This window comes from Triticum aestivum, chromosome 3D (genome assembly GCF_018294505.1).
Source record: "Triticum aestivum cultivar Chinese Spring chromosome 3D, IWGSC CS RefSeq v2.1, whole genome shotgun sequence".
Lineage (NCBI taxonomy): Eukaryota > Viridiplantae > Streptophyta > Magnoliopsida > Poales > Poaceae > Triticum > Triticum aestivum.
The window spans coordinates 276,334,754-276,351,336 of record NC_057802.1 but is presented as its reverse complement, the minus strand read 5'-3'; the positions used below and the strand labels follow the sequence as shown (position 1 = coordinate 276,351,336).

The 16,583-nt window shown below is 41.4% G+C and overlaps 2 protein-coding genes across 5 annotated transcripts; one reads left to right on the top strand and one right to left on the bottom strand.

Annotated features, from left to right (window-relative positions):
• The first annotated feature begins 6,118 nt into the window (after positions 1-6,118).
• On the top strand, positions 6,119-15,627 carry LOC123078397 (vesicle transport v-SNARE 13). Of its 4 annotated transcripts, none has more exons than XM_044500895.1 (6): positions 6,119-6,348; positions 12,104-12,313; positions 12,414-12,472; positions 12,692-12,880; positions 13,696-13,866; positions 15,240-15,627. In XM_044500895.1, exons 2-6 carry the CDS (start codon positions 12,220-12,222, stop codon positions 15,390-15,392), a joined length of 666 nt encoding a protein of 221 aa, XP_044356830.1. In that variant the 5' UTR covers positions 6,119-6,348; positions 12,104-12,219; the 3' UTR covers positions 15,393-15,627. The 4 variants fall into 4 exon arrangements, with proteins under 4 accessions (XP_044356830.1, XP_044356831.1, XP_044356832.1 ...); XM_044500896.1 differs by having other exon boundaries at positions 6,155-6,348; positions 12,158-12,313; XM_044500897.1 differs by having other exon boundaries at positions 6,234-6,348; positions 12,238-12,313.
• On the bottom strand, positions 6,968-9,068 carry LOC123078398 (vesicle transport v-SNARE 11). The gene is made up of 4 exons (XM_044500899.1): positions 8,859-9,068; positions 8,700-8,758; positions 8,292-8,480; positions 6,968-7,476 (listed from the first exon to the last, which is right to left on the bottom strand). The coding sequence occupies exons 1-4, from the start codon at positions 8,950-8,952 to the stop codon at positions 7,207-7,209; spliced, it is 612 nt and encodes a 203-aa protein (XP_044356834.1). The 5' UTR covers positions 8,953-9,068; the 3' UTR covers positions 6,968-7,206.
• Positions 15,628-16,583: the final 956 nt, after the last annotated feature.

Here is a 16,583-nt window from a genome sequence, read left to right as displayed (position 1 = left end):
GTGGCTTTGGTTCTTGCTCTGCTCCTCCTACCAAGACCAAGAAGCGAGCCCGTAGATGCAAGCGCCCTGTTGAGTCTAAAGTGGAAGATGAGGTTGTGGTTCCCACCAAGACAACTCACCGTGAAAAGTATGTCGCTGCCAAGCAACGTGTTGCCCTTCCTATGCACAAGTGGAAGGCAAAGTACTGGGAAACCTTCCGGAAGAGGAATTCGTATGTGGTTCCGGTTGACCCACGTTGGACCACTATTCAGTTCCAGAATGAGATGCAAGTGAGGATTGTCAATGAGTTGTTCGAGCATCACAAGAATCGGTATACCAAGAAGTGGACCATTGACCTTGACCATTGGAGGAACAACATGGAGTACTTTGGAGAGGCGTTGGTTCTCTATGAGGAGTTTGATTTGATCAAGCTCATGTCTATCAACTGGGACTTCGATGTTCAACTTATTCATCAGTTCTATGCAACCGTTTATTTTGGTGAAGAGGATGATCGCGCTCTCTCTCTCTTTCATGTGCCGTGATGAGTTCTTTCAAGTGCCTTGGAGAGCTTTCTGCAATGCTCTTGGCTATGATGATACCGGTCTCGACAGGAATGGCGGCATTCGTCCTCACGACCATGCCCATTCCGTGCCTAGGGAGAAGGTTGCTCCTCTATATATTCGTGGGCGAGGCATCATTGGTGAGTCCAAGGATCTTGAGAAAGTATATGATATCATGCACCGTGTGTTTCCGAATGTGCTTCTACCCAAGGTTGGAAATCAGGATGAGATTTATGGGTGCGTCGTTGATTTGCTTGTTTCTATGAAGACTCAAGTGGGCTCTGGTTCTACGTTTGATGTGTCCAAGTGGCTATGGGAGGAGATGTACATCATGGTCATCTACCGTAAGGTTCCCATCTATGCTCTCTTTGTCATGTGCTTTCTGTACTCAGTTTGGCTGTTCGTCGTCCTAGAAAGCCTCTCACTTCGCCAGATAACCTCACCGTGCATGAGGTCAAGCAACTTAAGAATACGAAGCATGCCGAGCCCTGCTTTCTTGCTGATTATCCCAAGGATGTCTATGCCACTTCAGATGATGAGGATTTCGAGATGGAGGTGGGTGTCAAGCCCTCTTGGGTGACTAAGCTCACCGCTAAGGTGAAGAAGACGTTTTGCCTCCAGTCTCACATTCAGAAGAAGTTGTATGAGGCACATGTGAATGAGAAGCTTGCTTGGCACCGACAAATTTCCATGATGAAGCACCTCAACATGCCAGTGAAGAGTGGATCCGAGAAGAGCATCACTCCAGAGGACAAGTGGATATGTGAGTAGAGCACATGTACTGATGATGAGGCCTCTGACCATCCTGCTACTTCCACTTCTGCTGTTGCTGATGATATCATGGAGGACAATGAGGAGTCTGAAGATGGTGATCCAGATGAGACCGAGGAGTCAGAGGAGGACTACTGAGCTCCGGGGCGTTAGGATCACTCTTTTCCTTTTTGGTGTCTTGATGCCGAGGGGGGGGGGAGTTCTATTAGGTCTCAGGATTTGCATGGGAGTTGTGTGTTTCATTTGCTTCGCATTGAGAGTTGAACTTGAACTTCTATTTTCTTTCCTTCAGTTTGTGAACCTTGTGGTGTGAGACTTGCATGGTGTGGGACATGTGTTCCCTATCTATCCTATAGTATTTTCATTAAGTTTTGTCTCTCTTTCTTACCAGTATTTACACTCTACATGTATGCTTATTGTCTATCTTCTCAGGTATTCGTATTGGTTGGTCTACAAAATCTAGGGGGAGCATTGATCCTAATGTGTGACTTTGCATTCCAAAGGCAAAATCAAAATAGTGCACACATCTAGGGGGAGCCCGTCTACATTTTCTAGACTTCCAGTGCAAATCTTGTAGTTGTCATCATCCACCAAAAAGGGGGAGATTGTTAGGGCATTTCCCGCCTTTGTGTTTTGGTGATGATGACAACTCACCTTTGGTCTAATCGTGTGCCAAGTTCTTCAGGTACTCTATCGTTGGATACAAGACGATTAGGCATTCCCTCCAGACGGAAAAGATCGAAGACGGTGTTCTCTACGTGTTTATTTCTTTAGTAGTAGGAAACCCGTACTATTAAGAGGGAATTGATACGTCTCCGTCGTATCTATAATTTTTTATTGTTCCATGCCAATATTATACAACTTTTGCATACTTTTGGCAACAATTTATATGATTTTCTTGGACTAACATATTGATCCAGTGCCCAGTGTCAGTTCCTGTTTGTTGCATGTTTTTTGTTTCGAAGAAAATCCATATCAAACGGAGTCCAAACGGGATAAAAACTTACGTAGATTTATTTGGAATATATGTGAATTTTGGGAAGTGGAATCAACGCGAGACGATGCCCCAGGCGGCGGCAAGGCAGGGGCGCGCCCCAGGGGGTAGGGCGCGCCCTGAGCCCTTGTGGCACCCCGTAAGGCGGTTAGTTCCCTTCTTTGACCGCAAAAAAGCTAATATCCGGATAAAAATCATGTTAAAATTTTAGCCCAATCAGAGTTACGGATCTCCGGGAATTTAAGAAACGGTGAAAGGCCAGAATCGGAGAGCGCAGAAACAGAAGGAAACAGAGAGAGAGATCCAATCTCGGAGGGGCTCCTGCCCCTCCGCCACCATGGAGGCCATGGACCAGAGGGGAAACCCTTCTCACATCTAGGGGGAAGGTCGAGGAAGAAGAATAAGGAGGGGGGCTCTCTCCCCCTCTCTCCCGGTGGCGCCGGAACACCGCCGGGGCAATCATCATATGACGGCGATCTACACCAACACCTCCGTCATATTCCCCAACATCTTCATCACCTTTCCCCATCTATATTCAGCGGTCCACTCTCCCGCAACCCGCTGTACCCTCTACTTGAACATGGTGCTTTATGCTTCATATTATTATCCTATGATGTGTTGCCATCCTATGATGCTTGAGTAGATTTTTGTTGTCCTATCAGCGATTGGTGAATTGCTATGGTTGGTTTAATTTCCTTGTGGTTATGTTCTTGTACTTTGGTGCCCATCATATGAGCGCGCGTGTGGATCACACCATAAGGTTAGTTGTATGTTGATAGGACTATGTATTGGAGGGCTAGGGTGACGGCAACTTCAGCCTAGCATAGAAATTGATGCATACGGGATTGAAGGGGGACCAATATATCTTAATGCTATGGTTGGGTTTTACCTTAATGAACGTTAGTGGTTGCGGATGCTTGTTAATAGTTCCAATCATAAGTGCATAGAATTCCAAGTAAGGGATGACATGCTAGCAGTGGCCTCTCCCCCACATAAAACTTGCTATCGGTCTAGTAACGTAGTCAATTGCTTAGGGACAATTCCGCAACTCCTACTACCACTTTTCCACACTCGTTATACTAACTTAATTGTTTCTTTATCTAAACAGCCCCGAGTTTTTATTTACGTGCTATTTATTGTCTTGCAAACCTATCCTACAACACCTACAAAGTACTTATAGTTTCATACTTGTTCTAGGTAAAGCGAACATTAAGCGTGCGTAGAGTTGTATCGGTGGTCGATAGAACTTGAGGGAATATTTGTTCTACCTTTAGCTCCTCGTTGGGTTTGACACTCTTACTTATCGAAAGAGGCTACAAATGATCCCCTATACTTGTGGGTTATCAGGAATCGACATTGGAAGGTATTGGTACACATCTCTCTTCACCCATTGTTCCCTTCCGTTCGAGGAGAGAGAGGTCCCCGTTTCCTTCCAAACCAGTGGTTTACTTTCCAAGCGGTTGTACCGCTCGTTTGGGCGGTCGTACCGCCTGCCCAGTTCAACTGGCACAACCACCGCCCAGGGGTGATACCCTTGGGTTGCTACTCCCAGGTACATGCCCAGCGGTTGTACCGCCTCTACTCTGGGAAAACATTGGGGTGCTTCACGTGCAGTTGTACTGGCCAGGTACGCGCAACCACCGGACTCGGTTCTGTGATGGGGCGGTCCTTGGGCGGTGGTGGGCCGGTTGTCCCGGTTATACTCTGATAACCGGTACAACCGGTGACCGGAGCGGTTCTACCGCTCTGGACTTAGCCGCCTCCGTGTCTTGGACCTAGCGGTAGTTCCGGTGCAACTACCGCTCGACCACCGCCATAGGGATGACTCCCTTCTATTTTGAGGCGGTTGTTGGGCGGTGGGCGAGCGGTTGGTCTGGTTACTCGTTGTAACTAGTATTACCACTCGTACCTTCGGTTGTACCGCTTGATAGGGTTTCTGCAGCATACCCGTGAATCCCGGTTGTACCGGGGTCATGAGCGGTTGTACAGCTGCAGTGCAAAAACTCCTGTAACGGTTGGAAAATGGGGGTCCCTATATAAAGTGGGGTTCTTCCACCTACCTCCTTACCTCTTACCTCTCTCTCTCTCCTCCATTAATGCCCTTCAAACTTTCTTGCCCGATCTCTCTCCTTAGCCACTCAAACTTGTTGATTTGCTAGGGATTGAAGGAGGAGACCTAGATCTACACTTTCACCAAAGGAAATTTGATTCCCCCATACTTTCTTGTGTGCATTTTGTTACTCTTGGGTGTTTGAGCACTCTAAGCAGTTGAGGTCACCTTGGAGCCACATTCCATTGTGGTGAAGCTCCGTGGTATTGTTGGGAGCCTCCAATTCGGTTGTGGAGAGAGCCCCAACCTTGTTTGTAAAGGTCCGGTCGCCGCCTTCAAGGGCACCACTAGTGGAATCACGACATCTCGCATTGTGTGAGGGCGTGAGGAGAATACGGTGGCCCTAGTGGCTTCTTGGGGAGCATTGTGTCTCCACACCGCTTCAACGGAGACGTACTTCCTCTCAAAGGGAAGGATTTCGATAACACATCCTCGTCTTCACCGTATCCACTTGTGTTATCTCTTACCTTTACTTTATGCAAGCTTCTATTGTGTTGTATCCTTTGCTTGCTCTTGTTGTTGTTGTTGTTAGCATCATATAGGTTGCTCACCTAGTTGCACATCTAGACAACCTATTTGTTGCTAACCCTAATTTGTTAAAAAAATTTAAAAATATGTAGTTGCCTATTCACCCCCCTCTAGTCAACCATATCAATTTTTTCACACTCGCGCAACACTGGGCCGGCTCATATTGGCTTTCACTTTTCAGTTTTCAACATGTGCGAAACAGAGCGAGCGGCATGTTTCAAACCCACGACCTCCTCGTGCAAGCTAGCAGGATAGCTAACTAGACCAATCACACCGATATGATTAGCTACAACCTATTCGTTCATCTGTTCTTCTTTCTTTTTCTTTTCTATTTTTCCTTTTTCTTATTCGGTGAAAAAAATCACCGAATTTTATGAACATTTTTCAAATTCAGTGAACTTTCCTCAAAATTGATGATTTTTTCAAAAATAATGTTTTTTTAAATTTGATGAACTTTTTTAAAAATCAGGGATCTTTTTTCAAATTTGTTGAACTTTTTTTCGAATTCTATGGTTTATTTTTCAAATTCATGAATTTTTTTAAGTTTGTGAAATATGTTCAAAATTGATGAACTTTTTCTCACTTTCATTGACTTTTTTCAAATTCAATAAACTTTTTTCAAATTCGATGAAATTTTGTTGAAGTTGGTGATTTTTTTTTCATATTCGATAAAATGTTCTCAGAACTAGTGAAGTTTTCTTTCAAGTTCATGAACTTTTTTGAAATTCATGATTTTTTACTTTATTTTTTTGAAAGTCAACAGTTGACTTGCGACCAGTCAAACTGCGCTCGAGCGACGAGGGGGGGGGGAGCGCTCGCCTTACATAGCCGGCCCAGCATGGAGGCTTTGTGTACGCCCATTCCTCCAAGTGGCGCTTAAGGCGCGACTTAAGGGCTCCCAAAAATAAGAAAGAAAATGAAGACAAAACCAAAAGGAAAACGCAGAAACAAAAGAAAACCAAAAGAGAAGCCTTGATAATTGGGCCGGCCCAATCTTATGGGGTGTGCGTTTGTTCGCTATTCCCTGACCTAGACGGCGAATAGGATCCGCCCCCAGGCGGTGATCTAAAAGAAAGTGACGCCAGACCGGACCTTTCGACGAGATAACTACGGTCAACTTTGCCGGGCGGGTGGGCGAGCGGAAGACTTCAGACCCTGTAGCCAAACGAACGGCCTAGATAGACGAGTAGGGAGGCGCATCGTCCAATCAGATCGCGCGGGCCACGTCACGCACAGCGAGCGGACTTTGGGCTCGACCCGACCCGGAAAGCGGCTAGCCCGTGCATAGATATAAGGGGCACGCACATCACGGAGATCATTCCGCGCTCGAATTTCACGCACCAGCTTTGGATTTGGTAGCCAGACGGACAAGAGGAGAGGAGGATCAGCGAGGCCGAGTTCATCAGGTACGCGCGCGTAATCCTCCTATCTCATCACCACCATGCCGGATTGATTGATCCCCCGCCTGCGCGTCGTGTGTCCAGAGAAGATGCGTTACCTTGTTGTCTTTGTGGTTTAGATCGCCTCGGCTTGCGTCCTAGGGAGTTCAGATTTGGTGGAATCTTGATGCGATTTCGGTTCCTTTGATCTGTTCGATGGATGGTTCGTTGGGAGTCGGAATATGTGTGCCGATCCGTCGGTGTTTCTCAGACACGCCATGTTGGATCGTGTGTTCATCCGCAGATTCTAAAGTGTTGTTTCGTAGATTCAGATTGGGCGTAGGAGATTTATTATGTTGCCTACGATCATTGCGACCCGTTTATATATGGTTAGATAATTTTCGCCTTCTATATTTGAATTCCTGATACGAAGAACCATGCTAGCATCCAAATTGCACTGCTTGTGTTATTCCTTTACCTGATCAATTGTAAATAACCTGTAGATGTAATTAACTAGTAAAGTAAGGTAGGTTCTGCTTCTAGCACTTGTAAATAAACAGTTTACATATATAAAAAGGCTTAAAGCATACAGATACATACACACACACACACACACACATATATATATATATATATATATATATATATATATATATATATATATATATATGTAAACTGTTTATTTACAGCCATCTACGCACAGATATTTGCTTGTAAACTGACTATAGACGAAAACGATACTCCTTGTAATATACTCCCCCCGTCTCAAAATGTAAACGTCTTACATTTTAAGACAGCAGGAGTACAATACAATCAAGGCACAGAGGCGACACATGGTAAGTTATTCAACATGATTTGAATTAAGCAACCTGCATAAACTATGCACTATTTTGGGGTCCACAAATACTTTGCGATGGAAAAATGAATAATGCGCAGAAACAAAGCAATTGACAAATAGGGAGAATTAACAGAAATGTTACTTGCCGTATCATTAGCATGCAAAAAAGACTGGCGCTGCTGATGCAAGTCATGCATGATGGAGACTCCAAGCTCTTCTGTTTCCAGCATAGTTCTATGGCTATCTCTGATCCTATCAGTTGTCTGATTTTGCCTTTCCGTTGTCCTGAGCAATCTTGACCTTTGATCAGCAGATACCTGCAAGATGCAATATCAATAGATCATTGGACTTTAATGGGACAAAAAAATTACTGATAGACAATGTCGAAGGATAAGCTGTTAATACTAAAATGTGAAATAATGCAAGGTTAGTGGCTAAAGATGCAGATGCAGGAGGAAGCACAGTAACCTCGTACTTCAACAAAAACATGACTGAAGCAAATTTGATATGTTAGTTGACTGCATTCAATATTCTCAGACTTTTCTAAGAGCATCACACAGAATCATCTGGGCAGCATATACTATAGCATGTGCATATATTAGAAATTCTAACTACTTCAGAAAGAAAAGAGAAAAATCACTTAACTAGATCTTCATAACAGATGGACTGAGAAAATATGCTTTCAGACAACATTTGTGAATTACAATTCTTTGAGATGGAGAGACTGACAGAGTGACAAATATCAATCTATAATATGCTAGGTATATGTGAGGAGTGGCAGGATTTTTCGGTGAGTGTATGACTCTTGAATGTTGAGGTCCAAATTATCGAATGCTACTTGTATAATATATGTAGCATATGTGCATTTAAAAGAATATCTGGGCCATGCAAAATTATCTAATAGGGGATTAAAGAAAAAGAAACCTCCATATTTTTTTGTCACCGGCCAACCTGGGTTAGCTGTAGATTGAGTTATACATGAAACTAGCACCAACCAAACATATATCAGGGTTTCCCATTTCTGACATCAACAATCAGTAAAATGTGGGTAATAAAAGACACTCAATGCATCACAGTACTTGACTCACCTCCAAATAAGAAACCACTCATGAATTAAGAATAAGGAACATACCACCAACGTATCTGCCATTCCTGACTCCAGCAACTCCTCTCTCGCCCCTTGTTGGCCATTACCAGCAGTGATTCTCTTCAACGCCCCCTTCAGATTGTTAAGATCCGACTTGTACTCTCTCAGTTTCGCCAGTTGCCCGACCCTCACGCTCGGCTGGAGGTTCCTTGCTTCAAGATCCATCTTCCTTATCTAGAAAAGGAAACCCACATCCAGACATTTCTCAGCATGTACAATTACGCAATCACTAACCTATTACCATAAGGTAATCTATCTTGTAGATTCATACAGTAAACAGTTTCCTGATCGTTGCAAAAAACAAACCCCTCCCTTGAGATATCATAAATCAATCGAATTCCTCAGAAAACTTGTTTGGACTGAGATATGTTTGGTTACAAAGAAGAAGGGTACTAGTGCCTCGGCGCCATCGATGCCGGATTTGATCTCCGAGGCCTTTTGCTTCAGTTTCTCTACTCGCGGTACAAAAGACAACCAGAAAACGTTAGAAAATTCGAGACGAGAAATATTTGGGAAAATAAGATCGGAGGACGATTCCTGGACACAACATACCTCCCTCCTGGGAGGCGGCGGCCGTGCATTTGCGGGAGAGGGAGGCCGAGATCTCGCAGTACTGGCGCTCGTAGCCCTGGAATACATCGGTCATGGTCGATGAGCCTGATCGCCGGCCGGCCAAAACCCCTCAAAGTCTTCCTCGTTCTGATCAGGCTAGAGGAAGAAGAGTCGGGACGAAGGAACAAGAAGGGGAAATGGGGACGGAGACTGGTGAGGACGAGAGGAGAAACCGGTTACGTAAACCAAAATCGAAAGCGCATTTGCATCGAACCCATAGATCGCACCCTCAACAAAAAGAAAAAAACCCATAGATCGCACGTGTCACGCGCAAACCCTATTCGGCGCCCGCTGCGCCGGTTACTGGTGTTTGCACAAACTAGCGCGCACCTTCCTCCAATGGGCTCGGCCTCTTGTTCTCCACGTTTCCGTTTGCCTAAAAAAGATAAGAAATACTCCTTTCAAAGATCACTCCCACCATCAGGATGCGATAAGTGATGCACTGCATGTGCGCCTGAAAGTTTTTTCCTTTATCATAGATTCTTTTTAAAAATGTTTTATCTCTTAAACCGTGCGTCCAAATCTCGAACCGTTTTCATCATTGCATTCTTTGTATCGAGATCTTTAAAATTAGATCCCATGTTGATAGATTTTGATGAACTTAAAAAAACAGATGAAAAAACTGAACCCGGTGCACGTTTTTCCCCTTTCCAAAAGAGGCATGGCCGTGCCTCTCATGGAAGCAAAAAATACACGTTTTTTCGTTTTCGAGAGGCACGTCCATGTCTCTCGCGAAAGAAAAAACGTGCCTCTCGTGGAATGAAAAAAAAAGTGTGTTTTCCCGTTTCCTAGAGGCATGTGCCTCTCGCGAAAGCTAAACCATGCCTCTCGTGAAAGTAAAAGACATTTTTTTCTCGCAATTTTTTTTTGGTCCAAAAGCTAAGAAAGATAAAAGTCGAAAAAAACTGAAAAACAAAAACCCGTCTAAAAAGCCGAAAATGCGTGCGGAAAATAAAAAATAAAATCCAAGGAAAACATTCAAGTGACGCGCTCTCAGCCAACTCCAAGTAATCGTTGGGAGGCTTGCGAAGGAGCGATCGTTAACTAGTTGCTCTCTTGTCCAGCGCACAGACACACAAAGGACCCGCGACTGGGCCGGCCCACAAACAGGCACCGAAGCATAACACGACTTAAGTCACAAAAAGGAGGGAGGAGCCGACAAGGAAAAGAACACACGCCCCTCTAATCCTGAATGTGTGCTGCTAGCCCACTGGAGTTGTTAGCTCTTGGTGATATATGATATATGGGCAGTGCGAGTCTTTTAGGAACACATCGAAGCGGCACATTGGACTTATTTTTTAAAAGGAGACATTTTTTGAAAACATGAAAAATCTTTAAAAATTAGAACCCACTTGCAAATTCCAAGAAATATTTTGGAAGAGTGAGAACAAAAATTTAAATTATGTACAGTTTTTAAATTTTCAAAAAAAAAAATAAAACATAATTTTTTTTTGTAACTATGAATTTTTTTTAAGAATGTGAACACATTTTGAAATTCTGAACATTTTTTGAAATTGCAAATAATTTTGAAAATATGATTACATTTTGAAACTCCAAACATTATTTGACAACGTGAACAAATTTAAAATTCTGAATATTTTTGGAGATGCAAACAAAAAATTTAAAGCAAAAAAGGAATTTCGATTTTTTTTAAAGAATAATATTCCAATATGTCAAACATTTTTTGAAATTTGCAAAAAAACAGAAAAAGGAAAAAAATATGAACAAAGAATAAAAACCAGATCAAAACTGAAGAAGAAAAAGAAAACGCAGTTTAGCAAACTTCTAGAAGGATCCCAAAAACGGTGAGGACTATTCAGAAGGTTGACAAAACCGGTGGCTCGCACGCTCCCATGGGGCAGCCCATTCAATCGATCGGGGTGTGCGATTGCCTGACTATTTTTTCGCAAAATGCAGCGAATAGGTAATTCCCACGCACAGGTCCCGTTCCACCTTTGTGACATGTGCAGTTCGAACCCAGCCAGTTTTATGAACTTTTCTATAAGCTTCCGGCCTGTTTTGGGGAGCTTCTAAATGCTTCTGGAAGGGTTTTGCTCTTTTCTTATTTCTTTTTTGGGCCGGCTTTGTTTGGTTTTTCTTTTTTTCTTTGTTCCTCTTCTCTTAAATGTGTGAATCTATTCAAATCCGAAATCTTTCTTCAAAACCATGAGAAAAATATGTGAACTTTTGTCTCAAAATTGATGAACTTTTTTTTTCTTTACTTCAGTTTCCTTTGTTTCTTCATCATTCTTTCTTCCATTTTTGTTTTTCTTTGTTTCTGGACAGATTTCTTTCCCGATTTTGATTCATTTTTCTTTTGTTTTCTTTTTTGGTTTTCTTCAACTTTTTGTTTCTTTCTCGGTTTTCTCCTATTTTCTTGTTTTCTTTGTTTCATTATCTTTGGCACCTGTATTTCTTTGGTTTTATTTATTTTATGTTGTTTATTCATCGATTTTTTTTGTTCTTTGTTATACTTTGGTTTTTCTCAGTTTTCTTATGTTTCTTCGTTGATTTCCATCATTTTTTGTCTTTTTCAACACATGTCTGTTTTTTTCAGTGCTTAGTGTACATTTTTAGTGTATGAATGAAACATTTTTCTAATACATGTTGTACATTTCTCAAATACATTATGTACTTTTCCTTAAACACATGTTATGAACTCTTTTTTGAATATATGGTCAACATTCTTTTTAAATACACGCTGGACATTCTATAATGGCAATAAACATTGTTTTAAACTATGCAGCATTTTCTTTACATTGTATAAATGTATAAATATTTTTTGAATGTCACAATTTTTTTAAATATGAGAATATTTCTTGAAAACTTCATGTATTTTTTTCTAATGGCACGAAACATTATTTTACTAGGCAAAGATGTTTTGTATATTTTATACACATTTCAAAATTTCACAGACATAGTTTTGAAAGGCATAAATATTTTTTCATTTTGATGACATTTTTCTGAAAGCTATCAACAATTTTATTTGTGCTTTTATGTTATGTTAACATTTTTCAGATTTACTTTTTAAAAATTAAGTAAAATTAAGTTTTTTAAAAATATATCCATTTAGAATATATACATATATACATAAAAATAGAAGTATGACCCATGACCAATTATGAGTGTAGTGTGCGCTTTCGATTTTGGTTTACGTAACCGGTTTCTCCTCTCGTCCTCACCAGTCTCCGTCCCCATTTCCCCTTCTTGTTCCTTCGTCCCGACTCTTCTTCCTCTAGCCTGATCGGAACGAGGAAGACTTTGAGGGGTTTTGGCCGGCCGGCGATCAGGCTCATCGACCATGACCGATGTATTCCAGGGCTACGAGCGCCAGTACTGCGAGATCTCGGCCTCCCTCTCCCGCAAATGCACGGCCGCCGCCTCCCAGGAGGGAGGTATGTTGTGTCCAGGAATCGTCCTCCGATCTTATTTTCCCAAATATTTCTCGCCTCGAATTTTCTAACGTTTTCTGGTTGTCTTTTGTACCGTGAGTAGAGAAACTGAAGCAGAAGGCCTCGGAGATCAAATCCGGAATCGATGGCGCCGAGGCACTGGTACCCTTCTTCTTTGTAACCAAACATATCTCAGTCCAAACAAGTTTTCCGAGGAATTCGATTGATTTATGATATCTCAAGGGAGGAGTTTGTTTTTTGCAACGATCGGGAAACTGTTTACTGTATGAATCTACAAGATAGATTACCTTATGGTAATAGGTTAGTGATTGCGTAATTGTACATGCTGAGAAATGTCTGGATGTGGGTTTCCTTTTCTAGATAAGGAAGATGGATCTTGAAGCAAGGAACCTCCAGCCGAGCGTGAGGGCCGGGCAACTGGCGAAACTGAGAGAGTACAAGTCGGATCTTAACAATCTGAAGGGGGCGTTGAAGAGAATCACTGCTGGTAATGGCCAACAAGGGGCGAGAGAGGAGTTGCTGGAGTCAGGAATGGCAGATACGTTGGTGGTATGTTCCTTATTCTTAATTCATGAGTGGTTTCTTATTTGGAGGTGAGTCAAGTACCGTGATGCATTGAGTGTCTTTTATTACCCACATTTTACTGATTGTTGATGTCAGAAATGGGAAACCCTGATATATGTTTGGTTGGTGCTAGTTTCATGTATAACTCAATCTACAACTAACCCAGGTTGGCCGGTGACAAAAAAATATGAAGGTTTCTTTTTCTTTAATCCCCTATTAGATAATTTTGCATGGCCCAGATATTCTTTTAAATGCACATATGCTACATATATTATACAAGTAGCATTCGATAATTTGGACCTCAACATTCAAGAGTCATACACTCACCGAAAAATCCTGCCACTCCTCACATATACCTAGCATATTATAGATTGATATTTGTCACTCTGTCAGTCTCTCCATCTCAAAGAATTGTAATTCACAAATGTTGTCTGAAAGCATATTTTCTCAGTCCATCTGTTATGAAGATCTAGTTAAGTGATTTTTCTCTTTTCTTTCTGGAGTAGTTAGAATTTCTAATATATGCACATGCTATAGTATATGCTGCCCAGATGATTCTGTGTGATGCTCTTAGAAAAGTCTGAGAATATTGAATGCAGTCAACTAACATATCAAATTTGCTTCAGTCATGTTTTTGTTGAAGTACGAGGTTACTGTGCTTCCTCCTGCATCTGCATCTTTAGCCACTAACCTTGCATTATTTCACATTTTAGTATTAACAGCTTATCCTTCGACATTGTCTATCAGTAATTTTTTTGTCCCATTAAAGTCCAATGATCTATTGATATTGCATCTTGCAGGTATCTGCTGATCAAAGGTCAAGATTGCTCAGGACAACGGAAAGGCAAAATCAGACAACTGATAGGATCAGAGATAGCCATAGAACTATGCTGGAAACAGAAGAGCTTGGAGTCTCCATCATGCATGACTTGCATCAGCAGCGCCAGTCTCTTTTGCATGCTAATGATACGGCAAGTAACATTTCTGTTAATTCTCCCTATTTGTCAATTACTTTGTTTCTGCGCATTATTCATTTTTCCATCGCAAAGTATTTGTGGACCCCAAAATAGTGCATAGTTTATGCAGGTTGCTTAATTCAAATCATGTTGAATAACTTACCATGTGTCGCCTCTGTGCCTTGATTGTATTGTACTCCTGCTGTCTTAAAATGTAAGACGTTTACATTTTGAGACGGGGGGAGTATATTACAAGGAGTATCGTTTTCGTCTATAGTCAGTTTACAAGCAAATATCTGTGCGTAGATGGCTGTAAATAAACAGTTTACATATACATATATATATATATATATATATGTATATATATATGTGTATGTATCTGTATGCTTTAAGCCTTTTTATATATGTAAACTGTTTATTTACAAGTGCTAGAAGCAGAACCTACCTTACTTTACTAGTTAATTACATCTACAGGTTATTTACAGTATATATGTTGCTTGAATTTAACTGATTATTTGTTTTGTATTTCTTGTCATTTATGAACTTGATTTCTTCTTTTCATTCTTAAGTCTACTTATTCATGCCTGATGGAGCAGGGAACCGAGGATCATGCACATTTTGGAAATTTGTGAACCACTGAATTCAAAAATATTTTTTGAGAAATGTCCAGAAAATACCTTCTATTCATAAAATATTTTGTCCCATTAAAGTCAAATTGAGCTTGATGAGCCACTCTATAACTTCTATTCATAAAATACTTGTATTGTCGCATTTGCCTACCCATAACTTTCCTCGATTCTGATATACCCACAAGGGATTGTTTGGATGGACATGTATCAGCTGAATGTTTTGTACAAGTAGCAAACCGAAACATTTTCTATTTGTGGGTTATCAAGGTCACTTTGGATTGTGGCAGTATCTTTGCAATCTGTCCTGATATTTTTGTTTGATGCTAGTCTGCTAGATGTAGAGTTATCCTTTTGGCAAATCCTTGTATGTCGGAAAAACATAGGCTGCATTCTGATGCTTTACCTAGGTTCTTTTGTCCCCTGTTCCTAAGAGCCCTATGTTTTATTTGTGCCTTAGTGAACTTAACTTCTGTAGTGGTATTCAACCATATCAATCAAACAGCTACAGTATACATGTTTGTAAGATCACCCAACTGTCATGATACAAAATGTAAGTTGTATTATATATTTTTTCAACCTTAAACCATAGGATAACTTGTTAGTACATATCAACTGTCATGTTACAAAATTTGATGTTCAAACAAATACTATTGTGTCAACTGGATTATATCATATTCTACTAGTGTATGACATTCTAAGGAGCTGCTAGTGTCTTGTGTTTTCTAACCTACTTATTTGCAATCTTGATTGGCTTTTCAGTTGCATGACGTGGATGACAACATTGGCAAGAGCAGAAAGATCATGGGGGCCATGGTGAGAAGGATGGATAGGAACAAGTGGATTATCGGCTTGCTGATAGCCCTTCTTGTTTTAGCGATCCTAGTAGTCCTGTATTTCAAGTTTGTGCACTGAGGGATTCCTTGCCATTACCATATGACTGCACTTTTCTATGCCAACTACCTTTACATTTTTGGTGTGTTTCACACTTTCCATGTCATTTTTTTGGTTTGGTTTTGCAGAACCATTTAATGTGGCCGTGTTTATTGTTTTTCCTATAAAAAAATGTTAGATGATTTGACATCTTTGTAGATATAAAGCAGATGTTTATGACGGATATACACAATTCATGAGCAGTTTGGATTTTGAATTTAAAGTAGTTACTTGTCAGAACTCAGAGGGTGAAAAGAAAGTTGAGTAATGGAGTTGAAATTTTCTATTTATCTCCCACAAAGAAAATTTTGTTTGTCAAGTGTAGTTTGGTTCGATTGGTTCAAAATTTCCACAATCCCTTTTTATGAATAGAACATTTTACGGGATGGACTATGAGCTGTTTGTAACTTTGTATGGTGCTCCACACTTCACTCAATCTCTCACACGTGGTGGACATCACGTTTTGGAGTGCTTCCCTTGTAGCATCTCCAATAGCAGCCCTATTTTTCGAACAAAACATTCTTCTCAGACTTTCATGGATCGCTTCTTTTTATGTGCACTAGCAAATAAATCAGTCCACGATTGTTTCTGGCAACAATCTCCAAAACACAAGTGTTGTAGGGCAAAACCTTAGATGGGATCTTTTCACACTTAGAGGTGGGGAAAGTGAAGAACACACAAGAACCCAAGAGGAGGATCACTCAAACAAACCCAAATAACACATCCACTAAAGTAGCATACAAGAGATCCACAAGCATACAAGCACAATTCAAGGAAAGTAGCATTAGGGAAAGTTCTTCCCACTCCTAGGAGATGAGGTCTTGATGTTGATCTTCTCCAAGAGAAGGCCTTGATAATCCACAAGGATTCTTCCTAAGATGGGGGCTTGATCTCCAAGAGGAGGGGATACAAGGAGCAAAGCTCTCTAGTGTCTATCAAATACTTTGCTAACCTTCCCAACAAGCTAGGTGAGGGATACTTATAGTCTAGAGACGAAATTAGAGGAAGAGGGGGGGGGGGAGGTACAAGGGTCCTTTTAACCCAACTTGCGCGCACGCAAAACGGTGGAGTCCGGCCACCCGGGGCAAAGGGGCCCGGGCACCCGGACCGGTCAGAGGTAGGTGCCACGGAGGGGGCCGGGGACCCGGGGGTCGGAGGCCTGGGCACCCGAAC